We start from the raw sequence: 16,797 nt of genomic DNA on the forward strand, positions 1-16,797 counted from the left end.
AGGTGCTGCACACTTGCAGGGTGAAAGATCATGTGCTGCACACCTGTTCTGTATGTGTAAATAAAAGGATGTCCTTTGAACAGATGCATTAATAGAAGAACTCAGGCAAAAGTGCTTCTTGTCAACATGTTGGTTCAAGCATGCCTCTTTCTCCTTCTCTCTCAATCTTACCCTCTCTCTCCATCTCTCGCTCTGCCTGTCTTTATATCCCTCTTTTCTCTCTCTCCCTCTTATATAAGTGTCAATACCAGACGCCCACCTACAATAGGTTAGCATTTGAATCTGACTAAGGGGGCTTATGCAACTGTTTCCTGCTGTTCAACGTCACCTTAACCTCTATGTAGGGTGAGAGGACAGAACACACTCACACATGCATGCGTGCACGCACACACACATATACACACAGTGCCAATGTTCTCCTCCACAGCTAACCACCTCGCTTATCAATGTGCAAATATCCAGCCCTCTTTCACCTGAAACTGGCTGAGGGAAAGGTAAAGAGGACTGATAGAGAAATGTGAAGTCAGTCAGCCATTGGTGGCCTGCCAATATGCAAAGGAGATGAGATCCATTCTTTCATAAGAGATGAGATCCATTCTTTCAAAGGAGATGAGATCCATTCCTTCCAAATTGACTGTACACAATAACTCATGTAGTTACAACTCTACGATTTCACATAAATATAAAGGGAACATTTTAGTTCTAGGTAACGGGGGTCAATGTAAAGACACCAAAGTGTAGTTGTGAGTTATAAGTTTGATTCCCCCATGGGCCACATATGCTGTGTGATGTGGCTTCAGACTAAAGTGTCTGCTAAATATCCCTAATAATATAATATTGTTATCAAACCAAACCTGACCATGTGCTCAGACTCATGTTGTCTTCCTTCTGTCTTTTTTCTTTCTATTTTGTCCCTTTTCTCCCTCCAGCCTTCCTGTACCAGGAGTACCGGGACACATCCAAGCAGCAGGAGATCGAGCAGCGACGGCAGCAGGAAGGGTTGACCTATGGGGTCAGCGCAGGGTTAGGGGTGACGTCCCCACCAGCCCTGCAGCTGCAGCTGAGGAACAACTCCCGCTCTCTGAGTCTGTGGCAGAACCTGGAGGTTGTGCAGCAGAGCGGCCTGCTCACCCAGCTACCGCAGAGAGAGATCATCATACAAGAGGTGTGAGATCAAAGGTCATACAGTAGAGGGAAGGGCTGTACAGCAGAGAGAGAGGTGAAAGGTTATACTGTAGGGTAAAAGTTCAGAGAGGTCTTACCTGAATGGTAAGTGAGTGCCTTCTTGACCTGTGTCCTCTCTCTCTTCTCTAGGCCATGTTTGAGCTGGTAACCTCAGAGGCGTCCTACTACAAGAGTCTGGAGGTGCTGGAGACCCACTTCCTGAAGAACCCTGTGCTGGTCAACACACTCAGCCAATCAGACATGCACTTCCTGTTCTCCAACATTGAGGAGGTGATGAAGGCCAGCGAGAGGTAAGAGAAGCGTTTGTGTCTGTGACTAATCAGCCCCCCATCCTCTCTGCAATGTTTGATTACTGACCCCACTAAACTGCTGTTAAGCTTTCTGAAAGTAAAAAGCAAACAAGTCCTTAATCATCTTTCATTCCATATCATACTGTAATAGTTGTATGGTGATATTTATTCACCTGTCCCCTGCTGCTGACGTCATACTATTCATCCTTCCTTAGGTTCCTAATGGACCTGGAGAACCGCATCGAACAGTCCCTCCAGATCTCAGAGGTGTGTGACATCGTCCACCAGCACGCCGTCAACCACTTCCATGTCTTTATCACCTACGTCATCAACCAGGTGTATCAGGAGAAGAACTACCGACGCATTCTGTGGGTACCCCTCCAACTAATGTCTACAGCAGTACAATATTTGGCATAACCTCTCTGTGGGTACCCCTCCAACTAATGTCTACAGCAGTACAATATTTGGCATAACCTCTCTGTGGGTACCCCTCCAACTAATGTCTACAGCAGTACAATATTTGGCATAACCTCTCTGTGGGTACCCCTCCAACTAATGTCTACAGTAGTACCATATGTTGTATAACCTCTCTGTGCAGTAATACAATAGAGATGGTGTTGTGGTTGGTATGGCAGCTGTGCCAAACTGTTGATCATCACAGATCATCGTTTTCAATTTAGAGTTGCCTGTTGAGTAAGACTATCTATGTGGTTTATGCGCAGTAGACCTATGTACTGTATGTGTACTCACTGAATAAAATGATGGTCTGTGAGTTGTATGACAGCATACCTGACAGAATAACACATGACTTTCAGCACAGTGGAAAGTGGCTGTCCATCATAGTGACTGAACAGAACAAATCCTTGAGAAAGAACCTTGAGCTGTGTCTATGATAACAACAGAACACCTCTGCATTGAATAACATTTTGTTCACCTGTCCTGATCTGGATGAAGCACACACACACACACACACTTCACCCCTCTATCTGTGTGTGTGTGTGTGTGTGTGTGTGTGTGTGTGTGTGTGTGTGTGTGTGTGTGTGTGTGTGTGTGTGTGTGTGTGTGTGTGTGTGTGTGTGTGTGTGTGTGTGTGTGTGTGTCCGTGTGTCCGTGTGTGTCCCTACTTGTGTCTGGGCTGATTGGTCTCTGTGCCTATAGATATATATATATATCTCAAACACCAGTCAAAAGTTTGGAGACACCTACTCATTCAAGGGTTTTTCTTTATTTTCTACAAACAAGGGCACTCCGTTCATCCACCTCTGGCCTGCTCGCCTCCCTACCTCTGAGGAAGCACAGTTCCCGCTCAGCCCAGTCAAAACTGTTTGCTGCTCTGGCACCCCAATGGTGGAACAAGCTCCCTCACGACGCCAGGACAGCGGAGTCAATCACCACCTTCCGGAGACACCTGAAACCCCACCTCTTCAAGGAATACCTGGGATAGGATAAAGTAATCCTTCTAACCCCCCCCTTAAAAGATTTAGATGCACTATTGTAAAGTGGTTGTTCCACTGGATATTATAAGGTGAATGCACCAATTTGTAAGTCGCTCTGGATAAGAGCGTCTGCTAAATGACTTAAATGTAAATGTAAATGTACATTGTAGAATAATAGTGAAGACATGAAAACTATGAAATAACACATATGGAATCATGTAGTAACCAAAAAAGTGTTAAACAAATCAAAACATATTTTATATTTGAGATTCTTCAACATAGCCACCCTTTGCCTTGATGACAGCTTTGCACACTCTTGGGATTCTCTCAACCAGCTTTGCCTGGAATACTTTTCCAAAAGTGTTGAAGGAGTTCCCACATATGCTGAGCACTTGTTGGCTGCTTTTCCTTCACTCTGCGGTCCAACTCATCCCAAACCGTCTCAATTGGGTTGAGGTTGGGTGATTATGGAGGCTAGGTCATCTGATGCAGCACTCCATCACTTGATCAAATAGCGCTTACACAGTCTGGAGGTGTGTTGGGTCATTTTCCTGTTGAAAAACAAATGATAGACCCACTAAGCGCAACCCAGATGGGATGGTGTATCGCTGCAGAATGCTGTGGCCATGCTGGTTAAGTGTGCCTTGAATTATAAATAAATCATTGACAGTGTCACCAGCAAAGCCCCCCCACACCATCACAGCTCCTCCTCCATGCTTCACAGTGGGAACCACACATGCGGAGATCATCCGTTCAGCTACTCTGCGTCTCACAAAGACACGGCAGTTGGAACCAAAAATATCAAATTTGAACTCATCAGACCAAAGGACAGATTTCCACCGTTTTAATGTCCATTGCTCATGTTTCTTGGCCCAAGCAAGTCCGTTCTTCTTATTGGTTTCCTTTAGTAGTGGTTTCTTTGCAGCAATTTGACCATGAAGGCCTGATTTACCCAGTCTCCTCTGAACAGTTGATGTTGAGATGTCTGTTATTTGAACTCTGCAAAGCACTCCTCTGCAGCAGAGTTAACTCTCGGTCTTCCTTTCCTTGGGCGGTCCTCATGAGAGCAAGTTTCATCATAGTGCTTGATGGTTTTTGCGACTGCACTTGAAGATACTTTCAAAGTTCTTGAAATGTTCTGTAATGACTGACCTAAATGTCTTAAAGTAATGATGGACTGTCATTTCTCTTTGCTTATTTGAGCTGTTTTTGACATAATATGGACTTGATCTTTTACCAAATAGGGCTATGTTCTGTATACCATCCCTACCTTGTCACAACACAACTGATTGTCTCAAACGCATTAAGAAAGAAAGAAATTCCACAAAATGAACGTGCTCAGTCCCCTCATGTACTCCCTGTTCACTCATGACTGCACGGCCAGGCACGACTCCAACACCATCATCAAGTTTGTCATTGACACAACAGTGGTAGGCCTGATCACTGACAACGATGAGACAGCCTATAGGGAGGAGGTCAGAGACCTGGCCATGTGGTGCCAGGACAACAACATCTCCCTCAACGTGATCAAGACAAATGAGATGATGGTGGACTACAGGATAATGAGGACTGAGCACGCCCCCATTCTCATCGATGGGGCTGTAATGGAGCAGGTTGAGAGCTTCAAGATCCTTGATGTCCACATCACCAACAAACTATCATGGTCCAAACACACCAAGACAGTTGTGAAGAAGGCACGACAACGCCTATTACCCCTCAGGAGACTGAAAATATTTAGCATGGGTCCTCAGATCCTTAAAGTTCTACAGCTGCACCATCGAGAGCATCCTGACATGATAAGGCAACTGCTCGGCCTCCGATCGCAAGGCACTACAGAGGGTAGTGCGTACGGCCCAGTACATCACTGGAGCCAAGCATCCTGCCATCCAGGACCTCTATACCAGGCGGTGTCAGAGGAAGGCCCTAAAAATTGCCAAAGACTCCAGCCACCCGAGTAATAGACTGTTCTCTCTGCTACCGCACGGCAAGCGGTACCGGAGCGCCAAGTCTAGGTCCAAAAGGCTTCTTAACAGCTGCTACCCCCAAGCCATAAGACTCCTGAACAGCTTATCAAATGACTACCTGGACTATTTGCATTGACCCACCTCCATTTTTACGCTGCTGCTACTCTCTGTTGATTATCTATGTATAGTCCCTTTACCTCTACCTACATGTACATATTACATCAATTACATCAACTAACCTGTAGCCCCGCACATTGACTCGGTACCAGTACCCCCTGTATATAGCCTTGTTACTGTTTATTTTTATTTTTAATTTTTTTTGCTTCAGTTGATTTTAGTAAATATTTTCTTAACACTCAATTTTCTTAACTGCATTGTTGGTTAAGGGCTTGTAAGGTACGCATTTCACTGTAAGATCTACACCTGTTGTATTCGGCGCATGTGACAAATAACGTTTTATTTGATTTAATACGGTGTGGGGCCACCATGAGCCAGAACAGCTTCAATGTACCGTGGCATAGATTCTACATGTGTCTGGAACTCTGTTGGAGGGATGCGACACCATTCTTCCATCAAACCATTCAGTGGCCAATCGTGGGGGCGTTGTCATCCTTTGGGGGAATAGCCATGGTAGCCAAAAGAATGAACTACCCAGCATTTTTATACGTGAACCTAAGCACAATGGGATGTTAATAGCTTCATTAACTCAGGAACAACACCTGTGTGGAAGCACTTACTTTCAATGTACTTTGTATCCATCATTTACTCAAGTGTTTCCATTATTTTGGCAGTTACCGGTATGTGCTGTATTGACATATTCCATATAATGTGATATAGCGATCATCGGCATAGCATTAACGACCATTAATGACATATAGAACGTCAGTGACTGTGTTCTGAGTCACCAAGGTATTGGTGACATTAGTGTGAGCAGCTGTTTAGCCCTGCTGGCTGGGAGATTCTTAAGAGGTTTTCACTGATGCCTCTCATTCCTAACCAGATTATTGACAGGCTGCATGTAGCTTGCGTAAAAATTTTGTAAAGGCGATTGTTGTCCTCTCTATGAAAACTCTCTAAGTTTTATTAAACACTGTGTGGAAAGAACTAAGCTTGCTGAGCTAGAGATCAAGCTAACTTTAGCGAGGGAGACCTCTGCTGGGCAGTTGGTTGTACTGCCAAGACAGTGTGAAGTCATAGTCAGCAGGTGGCTGTGGTTTTCCGTAGGTCACATTGTATGGAAGGATGGATCTGTGTGGTCTGTGTGTTTTGGACTTGCCTGGATGACGTCAGTGTGATGATTTGTTGCTCATGTAGTAGTCTGCTGCAACATATATCAACTCGGAAGCTTGTCTACTCTCTGCGTAGACCGTATGGGGTCAGACAACATCACTGATTCAGTCTGGGGTTGTTTGAACATGCATGTGTTTTGTGTTGGCTGTCTTTGTGGTGGTTTGAACATGCATGTGTTTTGTGTTGGCTGTCTTTGTGGTGGTTTGAACATGCATGTGTTTTGTCCAGACAGGGAAATCAGTTATTCCGCGAGGCCATGGTTCAGCTGGAGAACCATCCGTGTGTCCGAGGCCTGTCCTTCACATCCTTCCTCATCCTCCCCTTCCAGAGGATCACACGACTCAAAATGCTGGTCCAGGTAAACATGGTGCTTCTTTAAAAGTTAATAATAGTTGTGATAATGCTTTACTGTGTGCTAACATATTGCAGTATCAGTATTCAGGATGTAGGTTTTGCTTTGAACTTCTGATGCTGTGTTTGCTTGCAGAACATTCTGAAGAAGGCAGAGGAGTATTCAGAGATTGAGGCTAATGCCATCAAGGCTCACCAGCAGCTGGAGCAGGTACAGTAGTGAGGGGTGCTGACTTTGCTTGGGTCCAGTACTGACGCAGGTACAGTAACAGTACCAAACCAGTTTACAGTACCAAACCAGTCTGGGAGAGATGAAAGCATGCTGGATTTGGTTCAGTACTGGCCTGGGGCGTGTTGGAGGAAGTAGTGCTGGTGGTGATTATTGGCTCAGGGCATGTCATGGTGTTGAGTGTTACATTAAAAAACAATCATCGCCATCATCATGTTGAGAAGACTTAGTCTTGTCACCCCTCTCTATGCTTTGTATGGAATGATGATTGTCATGATGAGGTTAATTGTCGTCGTCACATTTTGCATATATTCGCAGAGTACGACCCTGCCTCACACAGGAAGCGGCGCAGGTCCTAATCCAGGCACTTGTCATCTCCCGTCTGGATTACTGCAACTCGCTGTTGGCTGGGCTCCCTGCCTGTGCCATTAAACCCCTACAACTCATCCAGAACGCCGCAGCCCGTCTGGTGTTCAACCTTCCCAAGTTCTCTCACGTCACCCCGCTCCTCCGCTCTCTCCACTGGCTTCCAGTTGAAGCTCGCATCCGCTACAAGACCATGGTGATTGCCTACGGAGCTGTGAAGGGAACGGCACCTCCATACCTTCAGGCTCTGATCAGGCCCTACACCCAAACAAGGGCACTGCGTTCATCCACCACTGGCCTGCTGGCCCCCCTACCTCTGAGGAAGCACAGTTCCCGCTCAGCCCAGTCAAAACTGTTCGCTGCTCTGGCACCCCAATGGTGGAACAAGCTCCCTCACGACGCCAGGACAGCGGAGTCAATCACCACCTTCCGGAGACACCTGAAACCCCACCTCTTTAAGGAATACTTAGGATAGGATAAAGTAATCCTTCTAACCCCCCCTTAAAAGATTTAGATGCACTATTGTAAAGTGGTTGTTCCACTGGATATCATAAGGTGAATGCACCATTTTGTAAGTCGCTCTGGATAAGAGCGTCTGCTAAATGACTTAAATGTAATAAAAATGTAAATATATTATTTACCTCCCAGTAATGTTCTGTTAAAAAGACTCTCCGGTACTTTTGTATACATTTTTGCCAGTAGTTTTGAAAGTAGCGCTCACGAGCCAAAAGTGGTGCCCGAAAATGTAGTACTACGTCACATATGTGCAGATATGTTAACCACATCATTGCTCTCTCTCTCGCTCTTCTGTCTGTGCACCTTGCTAGCTGCCTCTCAAATGGCGAGGGCTGAAGCTCATTGGCTAGAATTGGAATTGCTAGGGGGCTGGCCCCCATGTGGGAAAATGTAGGGAAAATGGCGCCGCTTAGCTTCCAGTAAACAGTCGCTTTCAAACTAGGGAATTTGTGGCTAATTGAGGTAAGACAGTAATTCTGTTTATAGATTATGCATGTTTGTACAATGGCATTGTTGAATACTCCTTTCTGATTGGCTTGAAGGGCATTCTAGTGTACCCATTATGTCCCTATAACGCATGGTATATTTGCAAGTCAAAATTCAATGGTTATATTTCCTTTTTACATGTTTTGTTTGAGCTGCTGTTGAATTCGATTTTCGTAATAGCAAGCAAGGACTGATGGTTTGGTTAGCTAAACTAGTGGGTCTGTTTGGTTACCATGGCAACTACTGTAGCTATCTAGTAAACTTGCTAGATACTTCAGTGGGTGTTGAACACATTTCTACTGGCAAATGAACATATTTATAGTGGCAAATGTGTTTAATTATAGCCATGGTATTAAAGGGATAATCAACTTGGTGTTCCACTCCTTTAGCGCGTCTTTTAAAAACTTCCATGTCATTCATTATTTTCCATAGAACGCATAGCCCCTCGTTGATTATCCCTTACATAAACTATACATTGACACATCCAGGTCAAAGCGGGAGGTTTAAAAAATGCTTAGTCGCCAAAGTTCTGGAGCATGTCTTTAACTGACTAAAAACAATTCCAAGGGAGCCTTGGGATGTGTTCCTTATTTAATGGTTTGTTTGTGTGCATGTCAGATTGTGAAGGAGTGCAACGAGGGTGTGAGGAAGATGAGTCGTACAGAGGAACTCATCAGCATTGAGAAAACACTGGAGTTCAAGTCTAAGGTACCTGCAGCTGCCAGTCATGTGACAACATGTCTATATTCTGTATAGAAAAACAGTTACACTGCCAGACTGGCACAAACAGACTTAGTCAAAGGTTATCTATCGCAGTTAGGGTCATTGTCTGTTTGAATCCTTTAAGGAGGTCGATGGACCAAAAATGTTGGCATTTCAAATATAAAAACTATATTGTAAAAAAAAGAAAAAGAGATCTCCATGATTTGTAATAATCCTGAGTTGAACTCTGACCTTGTGAACTGTGACCCTTTCCCTCCAGTCGGTGCCGGTGATCTCCCACTCCCGCTGGTTGCTGAAGAAGGGTGAGGTGCAGCAGATGGCCGGGCCCAAGAGCACTAGGACCATGCGGAGCAAGAAGCTCCACCACCCTGTCTACCTGTTCCTCTTCAACAACTTGCTGCTCATCACCAAGCGCAGCTCCAGGTCAGCACATGGCATCATCACACAGACAGCTAGTGGTCATTGGTGGTCACAGCACACCCACTTTCAGTCTGGGACTTTCTATTGCTCCCCCCACGTCACATTATTTTGTATACAGGCAGTTTCGAAGTCTACTACCTGCCAAACTGCCCTGTGCTCACAGCAGGCTTTGTTTGTTTGTTTATTATATATATATATATATATATATATATATATATATATATATATATATGAATAAAATGTGTGTGTCAGTGGTGAGAAGTTCCAGGTGCTAGACTCGTGCACACGGGCTATGCTGAGGACTGAGGACCTGGAAGACCAGGGTCAGATGCTGGCCAATGTGTTCAACCTGAAACTCCTGGAGAACCAGGAGGAGAGGCCTGTCAACTACATGCTCAAGACCTCCAGCATGTGAGTGACTACAACTAACAGTATTATATATGAGTCTCAAGACCCCTCGGCACCTAGTGTACTCTGTACAGTATTTCTCTGTATGTCATTGTTTATAACGAATCAATCTCCCATGTGTTCCTGTGTGCTGCTGCCAGGAGTGATAAGTTGCGGTGGATTTGTGCTCTCACGCCAAATCGCCGCACACGATTCATGTCCACCAGCGCCCATCAACCAGGTGAGACGTACACAAAGATGACACACACCGACTCAGAGATGACATCCACTACTCACAGCTGAACTCTTAGGTACCAAATACCAGGTGGTATATACACTACATGACCAAAAGTATGTGGACACCTGCTCGTCGAACATCTCATTCCAAAATCATGGGCATTAATATGGAGTTGGTCCCCCCCTTTGCTGCTATAACAGCCTCCACTCTTCTGGGAAGGGATTTCCACTAGATGTTGGAACATTGCTGCGGGGACTTGCTTCCATTCAGCCACAATATTATTAGTGATGTTGGGCGACTAGGCCAGGCTCGCAGTCAGCATTCCATTTCATCTCAAAGGTGTTTGATGGGGTTGAGGTCAGGGCTCTGTGCAGGCCAGTCAAGTTCTTACACACCAATCTCAACAAACCATTTCGGTATGGACCGCGCTTTGTACACAGGGACGTTGTCATGCTGAAACAGGAAAGGGCCTTCTCCAAACTGTTGCCACAAAGTAGGATGCACAGAATCATCCAGAATGTCATTGTATGCTGTTGAGTTTAGATTTCTCTTCACTGGAACTAAGGGACCTAGCCCGAACCGTGAAAAACAGCCCCAGATCATTATTCCTCATCCACCAAACAGTTGGCACTATGCATTGGGGCAGGTAGCGTTGTCCTAGCATCCGCCAAACCCAGATTTGTCCGTCGGACTGCCAGATGAGGAAGAGTGATTCATCACTCCAGAGAACGCGTTTCCAGTGCTCCAGAGTCCAATGGCAGTGAGCTTTACACCACTCCAGCTGATGCTTGGCATGGCGCATGGTGATCTTAGGCTTGTGTGTGGCTCCTCGGCCATGGAAACCTATTTCATGATGCTCCCGACGAACAGTTCTTGTGCTGATGTTGCTTCCAAAGGCAGTTTGGAACTCGGTAGTGAGTGTAGCAACCGAGGACAGACGATTTTTATGTGCTATGCACTTAGGCACTCAGCAGTCCCGTTCTGTGGGCTTGTGTGGCCTACCACTTCGCGGCTGAGCCGTTGTTGCTCCTAAACGTTTCCACTTCACAATAAGTGTAGTTGACCAGGGAAGCCCCAGCAGGGCAGAAATTTGACGAATTGAGATGGCATCCTATGACGGTGCCACTTTGAAAGTCACTGAGCTCTTCAGTAAGACCGTTCTACTGTCATTGTTTGTCTATGGAGATTGCATGGCTTTGTGCTCTATTTTAAACCTGTCAGCAACGAATGTGGTTGAAATAGCAAAATCCACTAATTTGAAGGGGTGTCCACATACTTTTGTGTATATAGTGTATACTATTAATGGGCCATGGTGTGTGTGTGGTCAGCTTCTCCCCAGGTCCAATGTATTCAGTCGTACTCGTCTCAGGAGCCAGATGAGCTGTCCATTGAGATGGCTGACTTGCTGAACATCCTGGAGAGGACAGACGATGGTGAGACCAGACAACATATCTCCTGGGAGATGTTATTACTAGGACCTCTACTGTAGATTCACCAGGCTGCCTGTTATTTAATATCTCTCCCTCTCCCCTCTCTCTCGCTTTTTCCTCTCTATCACCCCCTCAGGCTGGATGATGGGTGAGAGGCTCCATGATGGAGAGAGGGGCTGGTTCCCCTGTCGGGTGGTAGAGGAGATCCAGAACCAGGAAGTGCGGGCCCAGAACCTCAGGGAGTGCCAGAGGATCCACCTGGCCCAGGGAGGGGGTGCTTCCTCAGGGGCCAGACTGGGCTCCAGGGGGGCCAGACGCACCCCCAAAACACCCAAAGTCTCCAACTTCTTTGGTACCTGGACTGACCAGTCAGAGGAGGAGCAGTGAAGCACATAATATTCCACTCTGAAAGTGATTGCTGCCAGGGGGTTCCAACCAATCTTTACTGGACCACATGGGTCAAATGACAGAGATCATGTGATTTCAGCATGGGATTGCATTGGAGGAAGTGATGCAATGACATTATTTCCTGTTAACTGTTTCCCCTTCTCCGGTGGTTTTGGTGTGCCAGGGTTTACGGCCCCAGGCTGCAGGATTTAGGGTCCCAGGCTGCAGGGTTTAGGGTCCCAGGCTGCAGGGTTTAGGGTCCCAGGCTCCCCTGATGGGTCCTACGATCAGAGCACTTCGTCCATAACTCCAACACACTGCATGTCTTACACTACTTCCAGTGGAATGATTCAGCACTAACAGTCTAACTGTAAAACAAGGCTCCGGTGGAACAGGAGCTATGCATGTGATGGGAGAAGATGATAACCACAGAAACAGTTCTCAAGGGGATGGCAGCATGTGAATGTATCGTAACCTTGCCTCAACTGCATGGGTGTGATTTTGTGCTTTCATTTTTTTTAAAGCACTTCTTTGCTTGAGAGTTAAATCCCCCAGAACAATGGCTTGGCGATCCACCCTTTTGTAAAGAGCAACTCCTCTATTGAAACCATTCAAGAAGCAAGTTTTAAAAACAGGCCACCAGCATTGAATGGAAATTAACCATGAATGTTTCATGATTCTGTATAGTAAAGAGAACAATCACATGACTGGGTGCTCAGTATTGGGATGGAGGTAATCGACTGGCGAAGACGAGCACTACAGAATCACAGGCCTTGCTTACACAGAGGACGTGTTCTGGGGGTCAGTTCCCTCGCCAATACTGATATGCTACTTACACATGCATGCACGCACACACACACAAACACTTGGGGAAATCCAGCACAACCTGTCTAACACCAAAAACCCTCCACAGACACCAGGTCCTGACGCATCTGCACAGAATGTGCCAGCACACTGACAGAACTGCAATGGCATGCGAGTGACAAAACGTGTGTGTGTGTGATGAGTACAGTATGTGTATATTGTAAGCCTTGAATATTCAATATGTGATTAAATAATTACTAAATAATTGTGTAATTTCATTATGTAAGAAGTAATTTATTGTTAATAAAAACTAAATGTGAAATTCAAATGGAAATTATTTGTGTTTAACTGTTTCGACTGGTATTTAGCCCACGTGTTGAGCACTGTTTTAGGTTTATCTCTGAATGACTTCCTGGTAATGTGGAGAAATGTTTTACCCTGAATAAAGATTATCAGGTGGTGAATCAGAGCCTTGTCTTCCTGACACAATATTAATGTTTACAAAACATTAGACAAACATACCATCTATTAACATACTACCTGAACTGTTGAGCATTACTATTATTTATTAATATATAATGGTATAATATATAATAAGGTGGCAGGTAGTCTAGTGCAGCCAGACAAAACCGGTCCGTGGAGGAATATTTGTCATGAATATCTTTTTGGGGGGGGGGCAGTGGCATATTTGACTTCAATAAATAGGCCAATTTGAGGTAGGCCTACTTGCGCAATGCGCTGAACTATGCATGCTGCAGTCTAGGATAAAGTTGGGATATATTTTGAACCGAGGCTGCAGTAAACTAATTGTGTTGCCATGACGAAGTATAGCTACACTAAGCACACACACATACTAGTATAGCCCTGCCGCGCAGCATGCACGCTCACTCTCTCTCCCTGGATTTGTTTAAAATGACAGCTGCACACCAAAACCGGTCTGTCAGACTTGCCTCAGAAACGATGCTATGAAGCCATTGAAAATGCGCAGACATTTAGAAACAAAGCATCACCATCTCAAGTATAAATATGAGATTTTGTTTTACCAAAAAGAGATGAGATGTCCAACTAAACAAAAATGCTGCGCAATAATTTTACAGACAACGACACTTTACTGAAGGCTTCGTACTCTCTCATAACATTTCCAAGCGCCAGGCTCCTTTTACTATAGTTGACAAGCTAGTGTTAATGTTGCGACAGTTCGTTTCTGGTAATAGAACAAAATAGTCAGCACATAGTGACTTCTGATTTAGCTGTATTTTAATTAATGCAAACACGTGTATGGTAAATGTGTCGTTCGTATACGGTCTCTCTGTGATACCTCGCAGGGCAAAACAGAAGAAGAGAACGACACATCCTATCATTCTCTCTTTTATACTCTGACAGTGATAGTTCCTGCTCAATGCTGGCCTGTCCTAGGGAGGAGGAGCGTGGTTTAAACTTGCTCCTCCTGTCGTCGGCGTGTAGGCTGATCCCAGTGTCGTGACGCACTTCCTGTTGCCGGTTGTAGTTCTTCTTGTCTTTAAAATTGTAACATAGCTTCCCCGGTATATTATAAAGGTTATGCATACAAATAGCCAGTTCAACCCTAACACTAGTCATGCCCTCAGTCATGGATGCTTGTCGAAAAGTTTTAGTCCCAACTGCTGCTGCAAAGGTCAGTGAAATCCCACTTTACAATAACACTGTGACGTGTATAATCCAGGATATGGCAGATGATACTGAATCACAGGTTTTAGACAGAGTCCGCGCATTAAAACAGTTTGCAATCTAATTAGATGATACGATTGACCTTTCAAATGCCCGCTTCTTGTATATATTCGCTACATAGTGTAACGACCCTGGGTTTATAAGCGCGGATATCGACTCTGCCGCTGGAGAATGCTTCTGTGTCACAGACTTCGGGCTATAGAAGGTCGACGGTTCGAGGCCTGTTCCCTGCCTGTTTCATTACAATACTGTACAGTGTATTCAGAAAGTATTCAGACCCCTTCACATTTTGTTACATTACAGCCTCATTCTAAAGTCTATTAAATAGTTTTTCCCCCTCATCAATCTAAACACAACACCCATAATGACAAAGCGATAACAGTTTTTTAGACATTTTTGCAAATGTATACATAAAAAAACGGTAATATGACATTTACATAAGCCTTCAGACCCTTTACTCAGTACTTTGTTGAAAGGGAAAGGGAAAGAGAAGGGGGGATACCTAGTCAGTTGTACAACTGAATGCATTCACACACCTGTATTTGGGGATTTTCTCCCATTATTCTCTGCAGATCCTCTCAAGCTCTGTCAGGTTGGATGGGGGGCGTCGCTGCACAGCTATTTTCAGGTCTCTCCAGAGATGTTCGATCGGGTTCAAGTCCTGGCTCTGGCAGGGCCACTCAAGGACATTCAGAGACTTGTCCCGAAGCCACTTCTGTGTTGTCTTGGCTGTGTGCTAAGGGTGTTGTCTTGTTGGAAGGTGAACATTCGTACAGTCTGAGGTCCTGAGCGGTCTGGAGCAGGTTTTCATCAAGGATCTCTTTACTTTTCTCCGTTCATCTTTCCCTCGATCCTGACTAGTCTCCTAGTCCCTGCTGCTGAAAAACATCCCCACAGCATGATAATGCCACCATCATGCTTCACTGTAGGGATGGTGCCAGGTTTCATCCAGACGTGATGCTTGGCATTCAGGCCAAAGAGTTCAATCTTGGTTTCATCAGACCAGAGAATCTTGTTTCTCATGGTCAGAGTCCTTTAGGTGCCTTTTGGCAAACCACAAGCGGGCTGTCATGTGCCTTTTACTGAGAAGTGGCTTCTGTCTGGCCACTCTACCATAAAGGCCTGATTGGTAGAGTGCTGCAGAGATGGTTGTCCTTCTGGAAGGTTCTCCCATCTCCACAGAGGAACTCTAGAGCTGTGTCAGAGTGACCATCGGATTCTTGGTCACCGCCCTGACCAAGGCCCTTCTCCCCTGATTGCTCAGTTTGGCTGGGCGGCAAGCTCTAGGAAGAGTCTTCCAAACTTCTTCCATTTAAGAATGATGGAGCCCACTGTGTTCTTGGGGACCTTCAATGCTGCAGAAGGTTTTTGGTGGGCACCATTCTGTCTCGGAGCTCTACGGACAATTCCTTCGACCTCATGGCTTGGTTACAGTATATAGACAGGTGTGTGCTTTTCTAAATCATGTCCAATCAATTTAATTTACCTCAAGTGGACTGCAATCAATTTGTAGAAACATCTCAAGGATGATCAATGGAAACAGGATGCACCTGAGCTCAATTTCCAGTCTCATAGCAAGGGGTCTGAATATTAATGTAAATATAGTATTTATGTTTTCGCAAATGGGGTATTGTGTATAGATTGATGAAGAATTAAAAAAAAAATATATTTTAGAACAAGGCTGTAACGTAACAAAATGTGGAAAAAGTCAAAGGGTCTGAATACTTTCCGAATGCACTGTATATGCAGTGGCGTGTATTCATGGATGCCAAGGGAAGCCAGGCTTCCCCAAAAAAACGGACTATAATTTTCCTTCAAATCGCAAGAGGCTGAATGTATCTCACAGGAGAAAGCATCAGAGCAAGCGAAACAGCGACCCTCTGTCTCTCTACCTGTAGGCCATGTATCTGATGCTGTCTGGTCCAAACGAGTATGACATTGTTGCATTGAAGACAAAGGAAGCCAGCAAGCATTTGGTCTCCTTCAACAAAAAAAGTATAAAAAATGTGCCAGTCAGCGGTTGAGTTAAACTGAGCGAATGTGTGAATGGTCCTGGGGGACCAAAAAAAAAGGGTCAAGGTAAGCCATCTTGGATTTGGCGTCACTCCTATCAAATCCCATTGAGTACATACGTCATTGACAGAAAAACCTGAATTGTTGCATCTCGTTGTGTTGTTGTTCTCCGGTGGCTAGCTAGTCGGCCCTTTCCTAAATTAGCCATGGGTGGAGATAGGAATTTGGATTTGTGGTTTTACATAATTTTCCATACTGGCCAATGATTATAATGGTGATTCTGATCCAACCATTAATTAATTCATACATTTTTGTGCCCCTGGCCTGAGAGGATGGAAGTTCAATATGTAGCTAGATGTAAAAGGCTAGTGTTAACTAGCAAATGTTGACCATGAAAAGAAGTTAGGCTAGCGAGCAAGCATTTTAGCCAGGTAGCCTAGGACAACAAAAATTAAAAGCGTGTATAGTATGACCATGGACAGCCACAGGATATTTAGTTTGCATTGATTGGACTAAATTGTTTTTGGTATCTTTTGGTTGTCACTTTATTAGACTAGGCAGAGGTGATTTGATGA

General features: G+C 44.9%; 1 protein-coding gene across 3 annotated transcripts in view; it reads left to right on the forward strand.

Moving 5' to 3' along the window:
- The window catches only part of LOC106581351 (ephexin-1), a 28,987-nt gene extending 16,018 nt beyond the window's left edge, over positions 1-12,969 (forward strand). For 2 of the 3 annotated variants that reach the window (XM_014163353.2, XM_045703946.1), the window contains 11 exons: positions 930-1,165; positions 1,315-1,475; positions 1,691-1,843; positions 6,394-6,523; positions 6,653-6,727; positions 8,732-8,821; positions 9,096-9,259; positions 9,509-9,667; positions 9,805-9,884; positions 11,210-11,314; positions 11,448-12,969. In XM_014163353.2, coding sequence (XP_014018828.1) covers positions 930-1,165; positions 1,315-1,475; positions 1,691-1,843; positions 6,394-6,523; positions 6,653-6,727; positions 8,732-8,821; positions 9,096-9,259; positions 9,509-9,667; positions 9,805-9,884; positions 11,210-11,314; positions 11,448-11,698 — 1,604 coding nt within the window. In that variant the 3' untranslated portion in view covers positions 11,699-12,969. Of the gene's footprint in view, positions 1-929; positions 1,166-1,314; positions 1,476-1,690; positions 1,844-6,393; positions 6,524-6,652; positions 6,728-8,731; positions 8,822-9,095; positions 9,260-9,508; positions 9,668-9,804; positions 9,955-11,209; positions 11,315-11,447 lie in introns of those variants that run through there. The other variant, XM_045703945.1, reaches the window with a different exon arrangement.
- The last annotated feature ends 3,828 nt before the right edge of the window (positions 12,970-16,797 follow it).

Source organism: Salmo salar, chromosome ssa20, assembly GCF_905237065.1.
Source record: "Salmo salar chromosome ssa20, Ssal_v3.1, whole genome shotgun sequence".
Taxonomy (NCBI): domain Eukaryota; kingdom Metazoa; phylum Chordata; class Actinopteri; order Salmoniformes; family Salmonidae; genus Salmo; species Salmo salar.